The sequence below is a fragment of the Peromyscus leucopus genome, chromosome 1, assembly GCF_004664715.2.
Source record: "Peromyscus leucopus breed LL Stock chromosome 1, UCI_PerLeu_2.1, whole genome shotgun sequence".
NCBI classification, from domain to species: Eukaryota; Metazoa; Chordata; class Mammalia; order Rodentia; family Cricetidae; genus Peromyscus; species Peromyscus leucopus.
The window spans coordinates 99,544,868-99,558,086 of NC_051063.1; the positions used below are offsets into that span (position 1 = coordinate 99,544,868).

Genomic DNA, 13,219 nt, shown 5'->3' on the forward strand with positions numbered 1-13,219 from the left:
GAGCTCCTGCCTACGCAATCCCTGCCCACACAGGAGGCTCTTCTCTTGGCATAATTAAACAAAGAGGAAAATGGCTGGGAAGGCAGCCAGCTGGAGTCAGAGCAGGCAGTAATGTTGGGCAGAGGGAAGAAATCAGGGGCAGCACTGGCCTTCCAGGTCCCCGAACTCATCCTGGGGGAGAGCAGAGCCACGTGCCAAGGTGTCTTTGGCTGACTGATCACACTTGGTGTCAGACTGGACCCTCAAAAGTGGTCAATGAAGGCCAGAGATCTACCAGGTCAAGGCCTCACTTGAGAGCTAGTAGAGCCAAAGGAAAGCCACTCAGAGAGAGCTTCCAAGAATGTCCCCAAATTATTAGCTTCTGGCGCTCCTATGGAACCTGCTGGTGAAGGGAGAAGGCTGAGAGCAACAGACTGAGATTCGGAGGGTACTTGTTAATTTGTTAATCTTGTAGAGAATCTGGGCTCAGCTCCCAGCTCTCACATGGTGCCTCATAACCCCCTGTAACTCCATTTCCAGGGCATCTGAAGTCCTCTTCTTACCTCTAAGGGTACCAGGCACATACATACAGACATACATACATGTACATACACATAAAACAAAACAATAAATCTAAAAATTTTTTAAAAAGTCTTAACAAGTGTATCCACTGATTATTCAGGACCACAATTCCCTCCAATATTATCCTTCGGCCTCAAATTTCATTTCTTCCTGGGTATTTCCCCTAGTTTTTCAAAGTAATGTAATTCTGAAGCTTGGAAGAGGGTCGTAAGGGGAGGAAGAACCGGGCACCCTCTGCTGGCCAGATCTGGTACTACCTGAAGAGCTCAGAGGCCACAGACTCTTGGGCCCACAGGAGCTAGAATGCTTAAAAGCAAAATCACAGGTAGAGGCACATGAGTGATAGTGATAGATGGTTTTCATTATGGAAAAATCGCTATCTTCCAGGTGCTTGTGGGAATTTTACATTCATAAATCAATTCACATTTTAAGTCTCTAGCATTTGCCCTCAATAGCTCGGAAAGATTTTGTAGAACAGGCTGAGGGGTTCCCAGCTAGTAAGCGCTACTTCAGAAGCAAACCTCAAGTCTGATTGGCTACAATCACATGCTCTGTCTCACCGGCTGTATTTCAGTCTGGCTTAACAGGTTCCCTGACTTGAGCCCTGTGTTTGATCCCGGCTGGACAATCCATCCCTGATTCCAGACTCAAGCTAAACTCTCTGAGCCCCAAGCAAGAATCCACCCACTTTGTCTCCTGTTGTTAGAGCTTGCATTAGTTCTTACCTCAGGGTGGATAGCCAGTCTCCCTACAAGTCTGATTCCTTTCCAAGCTTGAGAAGTTGTTTTCATGTCTTTCAGGGTTAGCAGTCAAACACAAAGAAATAAAGAAAACAGAAGCGGGGGTGGGGGTGGGGGGCCGCGCATGGGCTGATAATTTTTCTGCAGGAGAGTAGCTAACCGGAAAAATAGGAGGGGGTGAACACCCTGAATTTCAGCCAGCAGTATCCTGCATTCATGACTCTTGAAGAGAAGATGATGAGGCCCTAGGTCTGTTAGAAGAGAGGAGAGCTAAACCTCAAGGCAGCCATGATCTCAGCAGGAAAGCCCTTGACATATTTTGACACTTTGGTGCAAATCTAGCAGCACACATGATGTAGGTGTGTAGACATTTGCCCTCTCCCCCGCTTCTCCAGCATAGCAGGTGGTTCCCGCATTTGTGCCTGCATCCTTGAGATCGTATTTCATCACAATGGGCAGCCTTGTCGGTGGAGTCGGGTCGCAGCTTTGCTTCACAGGAATGACTTGGTCTCCCCTGGTTACCATAGTGACTGATCAAAAGCACTGCTCCCTGCAAAGGAGGGAGCTTGAATGGCTTTAGCCCCAAGCTGAGGTTATCTCTTTCCTTCACAAATAAATAAAATAAAATAAAAATGACAAATCTAGGTTTCCTTTCACGTGAGTTAGGAGCCCAGTGATTAGGGGTGTGCTATTTAATCCCATTGCCTCAGTTTCCTCTTTTAAACATGGAGATAAAAATGATGAACTGAGACAATGCATGTGGCCCAGAACATGTTATAAAGTAACTTCTCAAAAAAAAATCAAAACTAGTATTTTTCAGTTGTTCTATGGGCTCCAGTTTCCTGATCTGGAAAGAATGAGCATAATAATAAGCTTCCTAATACTGTTATAAGAACCAAAGAGTAAAACATATGTATTGCAGTCACCAATGCCTCTACCAGTGTGAAAAATACTGTATATACTGTGGGTTTTACAAGTTTCATTAAAGTTTCTAACCATCTAACTTTCAGAGGATTTGATCTCAGCTGTATTTTATGGATTCCTGGCTGTTTTCTCTTCCCCAACTCAGGGTCTTGCAAATGTCTCTGGCCATCTGGGCAGAGTTTGTCATCTTCTGATAGGGCTGATGGGGATGTCCTTGGGTCAAGCTTATACTCGTTTAGGGGGTGCACTCTGAGGCTCCTGTGCTTCAAGAGACTGTGATCATTCTCTAGTTTCCAAGACTCAACTCTGAGTTCTTCCTATTCTGTGCCCTCTGTGAAAGTGGGATCCAAGTTGCTTCCTCCCAAAAGATTATAGTAGGCAGAAAATTGGCTGTTATTGCTTTTGTCTTCTGAATATGGCAAAGGGAGCTTGGCAGGTGTAATTAAAATTAATAGTTGGTTAACCTTGAAACAGAGAAAATATTCTGCATTATTCAGGCTGACTTGGCCTAATCTGATGGGGCCCCATGAAGAAGAGCCTGTTGTGGAATATTTAACTATGTAAAGATGTGTTACATTTGTCTGTTTTAATTATGCAAAGATGTGCTGCATTTGTTTAATTATGTAAAGATATGTTGCTGTTTCACCTTGCCTGCCTAAAGCACCTGATGAGTCTAATAAAGCTGAATGGCCAATAGCCAGGCAGGAGAGGGATAGGTGGGGCTGGTGGGCAGAGAGAATAAGTAGGAGGAGAAATCTAGGCTCGAGAAGAAGAGGGAAGAAGAAGAAAATGAGGGAGCAAAAGAGAGACATGCCTGGGGCCAGAAGCCAGGTAGCTGCCAGCCAGCCAGACATGGAATACATATATAGAAAGAGAGAGAGAGAGAGAGAGAGAGAGAGAGAGAGAGAGAGAGAGAGAGAGCGAGCCCAAGGCAAAACAAAGAGAAACAGATTGAAATAAGAGCTCAGATAAGGCCAAGCATTCATAATTAATAATAAGTCTCTGTGTCATGATTTGGGAGCTGTCTGGTGGTCCAAAAGAAAAAGCCTGTGACAATAGCCTTTAGTTTGCTTGGTCCCTAGAAGTGGGATGTTTTGGGGGAAAAGGTGGAGGTGGGGGTGGGGGCAGTGCTTAAAGGAGGCATGCCTCAGAAAACTAGAGAGCTGAGTCCTACAGTCAAGAGGGACAAATTCTGCCAATAGCTGGAATGAATCTGGAAGCAGATTCTTCCCCAAAGCCTGCAGCTAAGAGCCCAGTCCAGCTGACATCTGAGTCAGCTGTGAGGTAATAAGTGGTGCTGTTTTAGGCTGTGAAGTTTGTGGTAAGATCTTACAGCAAGTTAAAAAAAAAAAACCTAACAAACTCTTCAATTCCTGTTCCTTTAATTAGTCTTAAGAAATATTCCACCCTCAGGTCCAGAAGTTTGGGCTCTCTCTACTCTAAGCCTGTGTAGACAGATGGGAACATTTGCTTCTGAATGAATTGTTGGTGAGGTCCTAAGGGAACTGGCTTTCATAAATGGAGCAGAGGTTTCTGCTGATTCCTGGTTTGGACGCTGCAATCCAAAGAGCTTTATATTCAGGGGATGCGAACATTTCAGTAATCTCCTAAGACGGAGATGAGGGATGAAACGTGCAGCACCCCAGTGACTATTTCAAGAACATTTCTTGCCACACACAGAAGTATCTCACTTGATACTTGTTACATACTAAGGTTTTTAGACTAAAACAATCAACTTTTGTGTTCTAAGCTGCCTCTACCCAGCACAATCCCAAACTGTGAAAGCACTGTTTTCAATACAGTGATGGGAACTGCTCCACCTCTAGAGGACCCCATATGGTGACACCACACCCCTCATCCTAGAAGAACAGAGGCAGAAGAAGATGCACATCTGGCCTTGAAACTTTACTGTCCTGCATCCAGAGGGTTGAAGCTGGTCCATTATCACTGTGCTTGTGTTGCTATAGATGAGGATTCTATGTGTGGCAAGAGTCACCCATTCTGACAGAGCCCACGATGGGGTCAAGTGTGTGTATCCCACTGTACCAACCATAAGCTTATTTTCCTCTCCCTAAGTCCATCAGGTATGTGATGAAACCATTTACATCTTACCTACCCACTCTAGTTCAATATGACTTGAGGCAGAGATGGTAGAAAAGGCTCTTGAGAACTGGCTTTTATCTTCTTCCATCACTGGGCTTCTATGTTTAGGGTCTCCTCACTTTGGTTATCAAATATATATGTGTGTACCTACTATGTACCAGGCAGTTTGAGCTCTGGCAACATAGAGAAGAATGAGATAAACCCAGTGCCAATCTATGAACCTTACATTTTATTAATACATCACAAAATAATTACGTATTTTAAAATGTTTTAAAGTGCAATAACCCTCTTAATCTCTCCAGATAATGACACTTACCCTTCAGTTATATCCCTAAGTTACACATCAGGTTCATTTTACAACACCACCTGGCACAGCTCAGACCTGAAGTCTGGCCATGCCCTGACGCAGCTGAAGTGGTGACCTAGAGTGACCATAGTTCAGACATTATATCAGACTTCTTTCCCTGTAGCTCCAACACTGTCCTTATCCTATACCAAAGCCTCTTTAAATGTAGCAAGGTTACCCTAACACCACCAGTGCATTCATCATTCTCTGTGATTGTGGGTTAAGTGGGTACAAGTCATAGCTTTGCTTGTGAGAATGTGCATGTGCGCAGAAGACAGGAACATTTTATGTGGAACTCACAGTCTTGAGCCAGTGCGTTGTGTGGTGTGGTGTGGTGTGTGTGTGTGTGTGTGTGTGTGTGTGTGTGTGTGTGTGTGTTCTGGTAAGTGTGGGCCAAATGTATGCTATAACTCACATCTCTAGCTAGGCATCTATAGGCCAATTTACCTAAGTCTCTGTGACCTAACAAATAGGTTGACAGTTTCTGTAGGCAAGCTTTCCTACCATTCTGGATTCACTTAGAGCTGGGAGTCCTGGGGTCAGGATGGGGTCATTCTATATGCCTGAGGGTCCCTCCTGGTCAGGCTTTCCCTCTCCATCCTTGGAAGTTCCTTCCCCAGGCTCAGCCTCATCATCAGCCTCAGCCAGGTCCTCTGGCATTGGCCACTCTCTGGTCTGCCACTCCAGCCTTTCGATTCGGTAAGCGATCTTCAGTGCGCTGGACTCCAGCTCAGCTAGTAGGCGAGCAAACTTGGTCTGTAGATCATCCAGCTGCTGGTCGAGGCCTTTGAGCCGAGACTCTGTGGCCTCCTGGAGGGCGATCTCAGCTGCCTCAGCATTCACGTCCAACTTATTCATTTTGAGCAGGATCTCACGGCCCTTCTCCTCCATGACGGCCTGCGCCTGTGGATACTCACTCAATACCTCCCGCAGATCCTCCTTGCTGAGGCAGAATAGGTCCGAATAACCTAGGCTCTTGATGTTGGCTGTTCGTCGGTTTCCAGACATGTTCCCTGTGGTCCAAGGGCAGATGTGGAGAGAGTAGTTAGTAGGGACAAGAAGGTGACATTTCACTCCTGAACCAGGATATAACCCCCATATTGGTGCTTCTGAACCTCTTTTTCTGTTTCATTCTTTCATTTAGTAATGTGCTGGTGACCAAGCCCTGTGCTTATCATTAACCTGCCTTGATAGATATTTAATGGGGTAGTGACATAACACCATGACTGCCGCAGTAACTTTCAGATGGTCTGTTGGCACTTCCACCCGTGCCCATGGAACACATCTGCTTTGTTTTCTAAGACTCCACCCCACCCACTGACCCTGGCTCAGCTCTTCCTCGGGGAACACATAATCTATATCCTACTTCTCTCCTGAGTCCTGTAGGAGGACTCAGACAATGGCCAGATCTTTTAAATCTATGCACCCCGAAGTACCATCTTGTCTTAGGGTTCTGCCATTCCCATTCCCCTGCCCAGCCCTGTCCCTAGCACGTCCTCTCGAGGACTCACCTTTGATGTTGATGATACTGATCTCCCCAAAGTAGAGTCCCGCACCAAGCACAGCATACTGTGTGACACCATCGTCCGCCACCACAGCCAGCTGGCCCTCCCGGATGATGTACATCTCTCGGCCAATGTCCCCTTTGCGGCAGACATACTCTCCTGGTGAGTAGGTCTGGGGCTGCAGCTTCAGCACCAGCTCTTCCAGCAGGCTGGCTTCACAGTTCTGGAAGATCTGGACTCGGCTCAGGGTAGACAGGTGGACGGACACAGCCACCTCTGCCCGCAGCCGCTCAGGCAAGTGCTGCAAGATGGCTACCTCGTTGGTCATCTTCTTGTTGATCTGCAGGTGCTGGTACCTGGGAGAAAGGCAGTACCGTTTCTGCACCAGAACTCCGTGTGTCTGCCTCCACCCACTCCATCAGGACTCAGCTCTGCCAAGAACCCAGCCACACCGAGTTCTCATAAGATCAATGGGAGTACCACACATTTTCTGGTCCCCTTTCTTGGTTACAGACATGATCTTTTCTACTTCCTCCAAGGTGTGGAGGCACTTACCACTCCTTTACCTCCTGTCAGGCCCCCCACACCCCCACACCCAGCCACAGTGTCTGATACCACTTCCACATGGAGCTGCTTTCGTCAGCAAGCTCCCACCCTCTCAGACAGGCTTTGTGGTGGCTCTCTGACTTGGAGACATTTCCTTTTATTCAGAACATAGTTTGCATTATTATGATATAATCAACCATCTGTTGGCCATCTCCTGACTGGATAGTTCCCCTCTCCACCCACTCCTTTCAAAGTCCTCCCAGGCAGTGGCAGCTCCCATTCTCTGGTCTCTGTGTCAACTCTTGTACACAGATTCCTCTCTTCGTCAGTCTTTTCCCCGTGTCCAGATTCCCTCAGTGGAAGACACCACTTTCTAAGCCCTATCCGGCAGACCTACCAATGAATGCTACCTTCCAGCTGCCTGGTATAGCCGGTAGGGAAGAAGAACAGTCACTGGGCTCAGGTCCTAAGGCAGACCTCCCCCTGGCTGTCTCTGCAACCAGCCCTCTCACCAGTCAATAACTCGCCGCTCCAACCTCCGGTTGACACGCTGCAGCTTCATGTACTTCTTTACCAGAGCGTGGTCTGGGTAGAACGCTGCATCTGCAGTGTTCATGTTGTAAATGACAGAGCTCATGCTACCCATGATGGTGGCGAAACCCATGACGGCCAGCAGGAAGTCACCCACCATGAAGAGGTACTCTTCCTCCCGGGCTGGGAGTGGCGTGTCGCCCACAGTGGTCAGAATCAGAGTGGAGAAATAGAAGCTGTAGAGATACTGGCGCCGCAAGCGCTCAAAGCCAGGCTGCGCGGGATCCGGGTATACCCATGCATCCCGTCCGAAGCCCAGGTACCTGGACAGGGCAAAGTATAAGCAGCTGTTCCAATGGATGACAACGAAGATGTAGAGCATCAGCTTGGCGATGCGGAAGGCATTTGGGTAAGCTGTGCGGGTCTCTGTGCGGTCAAAGGCCTCAAAGAGGCGGGGCACCCGGAGAAAGCGATTTAGCCTGAGTGTGGGAATGTGGGGGCCCAGGCGCACATAGGCTGCATCTGTGGGGACCAGGGAAGCCAGGTCCAACAGGAAGCTCCAGGTGCGGACATAGCGACTGGCGATCATGCCTTTGTCCACCACCAGGATGCCCTGCTCTAGGAATCCTAGGAAGAAAGGAGAAGATGGGCTAGGGTCAACTGTGGGCAGGTTGGGGACAGGCCAGGTATGACAGGCCACACATGAGGCATAGCCCTCTCTACAGTTTCTGGAGTGAGCATTGTGGCACTGTCAAGCACAGAAGCACATGACAGAGCAGTCCTAGAGGTAGCTGCTTTCTTAACACATTCTTTAAGGAAAAGGTTAGCCCCAGAAACTCACTGACCTGTGTGGAAGCGCACCCCGATGTCTAGTAGGTACAGCAGGTCACTTGTGTAGTCCAGCACAAACCAGGCCACCAGGTAACTATGCTGCAAGTCAGGAAAGCAGGCTCTGCAGGGCAGGGGCAGAAGGGATTGGCTTAAAGGTACCAACCATGTGTAAGGTGGCTGTTAGGACAGATCCCTCAGTACTCTTCCTTGAGCCCTTCCAGGGAAGATGCCTCTCCCTTAGGCCCTGCCCTCCTGGCCTGCCCTTCTCCTTGGCCCCCCTCCTTCAGTTAGCACCCCTGCCAAACCTGCATACAATGATGATGAGGTTATACATGACTGGGAAGACCATCGTGTTTAGCCACCAGTAGTAATAATCCCCAGATGGGTCTAGGACAGGCAGCCTCTTCCTGTAGGGAAGAAGAGATTCCTTTCATTTATCCACCAGACATTCAATGCTTGGGTGGTGACCCAGGACACCAAGAAGGAGGAGGCCCCAGGGACAGGTGATGAGACCCCCACACAGAGGAGCAGCCTTCTCACCTGGCTTTGGATGGGGCTGGGGGGCTGGACTCTGTTGTCTTCACTTTGCTGTCCTGGCTCATGACTCTGTGGCTTAGTCCTAAGCCTGTAGAATATCCAGTGCTTCTCTGACTATAGTGGCTTGGGAAAGTGGGGCTAGTGCCTAGCTTCCTGGAGGAGGCTGCCCCGGGGCTCCAGCTGTGTATTCTCTGTCTTTGAAGCTCTTAGCAACACAACTAGGACTAGCAGGTATGGAGTGGGTGGAGGCAACACAGCTCCAACACCCTTCCTTCCCTGTCTCCCAAGGCTGAGGCTGGTTTACACCTGCCCAGCTAAACACCTTTAATGAGGTCCCTGGGATGGTGGGAGGTGGATGCTTTGGAAGGAAGCTTCGTTTTCATTGCTGTCTTTTCTTTTTTGCCTTCCCCTTAAGCCTGTGGTATCAAGGTCAGGAGATCCAGCCTTCAATGTAGGTTTGAATTCTGTTTTTACCTTATGTATCTTCTCCGTTTGGGCCTAGTTATTTATTTAAAAATTATGTGCCAAGTGGCTCATTCATGTCAGGTGGTAAACTAGTCTCTAGGGACAAAAAGGTGCCTCTCCCATCAGAGGTGTTTTCATTAGCTACATCTTAATCTACATACATATCACCTAATGTTCTGGGGAACATGTGTGTCATCTTGTGCTACTTTACCCGCATTCTTTTCCTATTATCTGTCATGCCCAATACCACCAGCTATTGCACGTATTTCATGGACCCTCAACTTCTTTAACTTTTCCTGTTGAAACATTTCTTTTCATAACAAAATAAACAGATCTCCTATACTTTCCCCCTCAAGTTGATATCCCTGTTGCTATTGTCATCTTGTTTAGTCAAGAAGTCATCATTTAAATTCCAGCTGTATGCCAGACCAATACTGTGCTAAGTGAGTGGGACAATCCCCTAGATGCTCAGTCTTGTAGGAGGAATGTTCAGCAGGGCAGGATGCATTTAGGCAAATACACAAGGGTAGTCCTTACAAAGAGTCTGGCGAGCATTGTTAGATGAATATGTAGAGGGCTTTATGGTTGTAGGAAAAGTCCCAACTGAGCTGAGTCAAGTATACAAATGGGAGAATGGACAGCACCAAGGTAGAGTGTTTGAAGTGAGCAACAGCATAAAGGTGTGGAAAATTGTGGTGACTGGAAGAATATCAATAGTTTAAAAATATTTAAAAGTTTTATTTAATATAATTAGTGTGCGATGTGTATGTGTGGGGGCAGACGGTGGTGGCACATGCCTTTTATCCCAGCACTCGAAGAGGCAGGTGGATCTCTGTGAGTTCAAGGCCAGCCTGGTCTATAGAGTGAGTTCCAGGACAGCCAAAGGCTAGACAAAGAAACTGTCTCAAAAAAACAAAACAAAATAAAGAAGAATAAAGAGAGAGAGAGAGAGAGAGAGAGAGAGAGAGAGAGAGAGAGAGAGAGAGAGAGAGTGCATGTACCACGGTGACTATGGAGGTCAGAGTACAACTTTTAGAGTCAGTTGATGCATCTAGGGATCAAACTGGAGTAGTGAGGCTTGCGTAGCAAGTGCTTTTTCCTGCTGAGCCATCTTGCTGACCCCCAAATTTTAAAAAAGAGAGAGGGGACAAGAAAGGGGAGGTAGTGCTGAAAATTAGGCTGACTGGTGGGCAGAGGCCAGGTCAGGAGACTTTTATCAGTCATGAAATTAACTTTGATTTTTTTTAAATAGACAGTAGGGTAGTGTCAGATTTATATTTTTGGAGTTTCTTGAAAGAAATATCTACATCCCTAAGTAATTGTTTTCAAGATGCTTTTATCCATAGCTTTTTGTAATGCCACCATTTCTTGGTTTTATGTTTCTTTCCTAGTCTCATTTTATAAGCTGCTTTGCCCATCCCTTATAGGTTAGTGTTTCCTAGAACTCTTAGATCTCACTCTTTCCATCTTCCATACTCTATCTGGATGATCTTAGTCACCCAAATTGCTTTGACCTCTAGTAACTCTCATGAACTCCCCTGAGCATCAATCATCCACTCAACTAACTGCATACTAAATTCTGCTTTGCTATCCCTCAATCACACTGTCTTAGTTACTGTCCTAATGCTGTGAAGAGACACCATGACCATGGCAACTCTTAAAACTGAAAGCATTTAATTAGGGCTTGCTTACACTTTCAGAGGCTTGGTCCATTTATCATCATGGCAGGGTGTAGATGTAACCAACTGTCTTATTAAATAAGAAACACAGAACCAATGCAAGGAAGAAAGCCAAGAGATCAGAGCTAAGAGCCTTACCTGCCTGCTGCAGCTAGCCTCTTAAGCCAAGAGACCTCTCCGAAAAGAGAGCTGCTTCCTGTCTGTTTGTCTTTATATAGACTTTCTGTTCTGCCTTCTCATTGGTTGTAAAACCAACCACATGACTGCCTCGTCACTGTCTGTTGTACAGCCCTCCAGGTCTTCTTTGGTATTGAGATTAAAGGTGTGTGTCTCCAATGCTGGCTGTATCCTTGAACACACAGAGATCTACCTAGTTCTGCCTACCAAGTGCTGGGATTAAAGGCGTGCACGCCCAGCTTTTGCTATGGCTCTAATAGCTCTGACCCCCGGCAACTTTATTTATTAACATACAATTAAAATCACATTTCAGTACAAATAAAATACCACCATAGCAGGGAGCATGGCAGGCATGGTGCTGAAGAAGTAGTTGAGAGCTACATCCTGATCTATAGACAGATGGAGGAGAGTGGCATGGGCTTTTGGAACCTCAAAGGCCACCCCTAGTGACACACTTTTTCCAACAGGGCAACACTTACTAATCTTTTTAATCCTTTCAAATAGTTCCACTCCCTAGTAACTGAACATTCAAAAATATGAGCCCATGGGGGTCATTCTTATTCCAGCCACTACAGTCACTTTCAACCTACTGCATCTGTACCCTTATCTTCCTCCACCTACTCTTTTTCAACATCCATTTCTGTCCTTTCAGCAAAAAACATGGGACCAATATTTACTCTTATGTAACACAGTGGATATTTTTTAAAATGACCACAAATTCTTTGATGTTTGTCACTTGTGACTGTCAACTGATAGAGCATAGAAAAGTGATGCTGTATAATGATCTGAGGCTAGATCATTGAAGACTGTGTTGCTTCTTTCTGGGTCTCTTGGAATGTATTTTGTGTGATAACTCCCTCTCAGAATCCTTGCTCTTTTAGATCCTGGCCACCACATTGTGAGAAACTCTGGAAGTCTGAGCTGAGTTCAGCCTTTCAGTTGTCACAGCCCAGGCATTGTACATCTGACTGAAGAAGACTTTAGATGAGTAGTTCTCAACCTGTGGGTCTAGACCCCTTTGAAGGTCATGTATCAGATATCTTTGTTGCTGGAGAGCTTCTCTCAAGGTCCCAACAAGCCCTGCAGTCCCACAACCCACATATAAAATAATCACTCAGACGCTTATATTACTTATAAACCATATGGCCGTGGCAGGCTTCTTGCTAACTGTTCTTATATTTTTAAATTAACCTATTTCTATAAATCTATGCCTTGCAACGTGGCTCGTGGTTTACCGGCATCTTTACATGCTGCTTGTCCTGGCAGTGGCTGGCAGTGTTTCCCCCTCCTTCTTTCTGTTCCCCCAATTCTCCTCTCTCCTTGTCCTGCCTATACTTCTTGCCTGGTCACTGGCCAATCAGTGCTTTATTTATATAGAGCGATATTCACAGCATATCCTGCTATCAGATATTTACTTCATGATTCATAACAGTGGCAAAATTACAGTTATGAAGTAGCAACAGAAGAATTTTATGGTTGGAGGTCATCACACCATGAGGAACTGTATTAAAAGGGTTATTAATTAATGCAGCATTAGGAAGGTTGAGAACTACTGTTTTAGATATTCTAGTGACTAAGCTCAAGTCACTCCCACATATGAGTTTCCTATATAAAGCTCCAGAAGTCATGGGACAGAAATAAGCCATTTCTGCTGCACCTTAGTGGTTTCACAGAATCTGGAAGCATAACAGGCCTTCTGTTTTATGCCAGTAATTATGAGTGGTTTGTTACTTAATATTATGGGTTGAATCTTGAATGTTCACTTATAGGCTATATGTTGGTTAGTAGCTAATGGAGCTATTGGGGGGTAGAACTTTTAGGAAGGGGAGCCAGGTAGCATGCCAATGGGGGTATGCCCTTGAAGAGGATATTGGGATTCTGACATTTTCCATCTAACCCTTTACTTCCAGAATGCCACAAGGTGAGCAGCCTCCTTTGCCACCAATTTTAGGCTTACAGAAAAGTGGCATAAGTAAAATTGTAAACTCCTTTCCCATGTTTCCCTGTCATCCATCATTTTATTTAACTATCGAATAATGATCACAATCGGGTAACAGTGATATAATACTTTCAACAGACTTTATCGGAAACTATTTCTCTATCTTAGTGTTTCTCACTCTTGTTTCAGCCAGCATCTCCTCCTGGAAAATCATCCCTCAGTTCTTTCATCCTCTATGCACAGAAATCATGCTAAATGCTGCTTGTAGATGTTTCTTATATTTTTGGTTGTGAGCCTAGCCTTTAACGGCTGAGCCATCTCTCCAGCCCTAGATG

At 46.1% G+C, this 13,219-nt stretch overlaps 2 protein-coding genes across 2 annotated transcripts in view; both read right to left on the reverse strand.

Moving 5' to 3' along the window:
• Positions 1–13,219, reverse strand: part of Cckbr (cholecystokinin B receptor) — a 41,818-nt gene that overhangs the window by 20,431 nt on the left and 8,168 nt on the right.
• Cnga4 (cyclic nucleotide gated channel subunit alpha 4) lies at positions 4,896–8,800 on the reverse strand. Its single transcript, XM_028858168.2, has 6 exons — positions 8,628–8,800; positions 8,393–8,494; positions 8,102–8,208; positions 7,238–7,883; positions 6,186–6,535; positions 4,896–5,687 (listed from the first exon to the last, which is right to left on the reverse strand). The coding sequence occupies exons 1-6, from the start codon at positions 8,687–8,689 to the stop codon at positions 5,230–5,232; spliced, it is 1,725 nt and encodes a 574-aa protein (XP_028714001.1). The 5' UTR covers positions 8,690–8,800; the 3' UTR covers positions 4,896–5,229.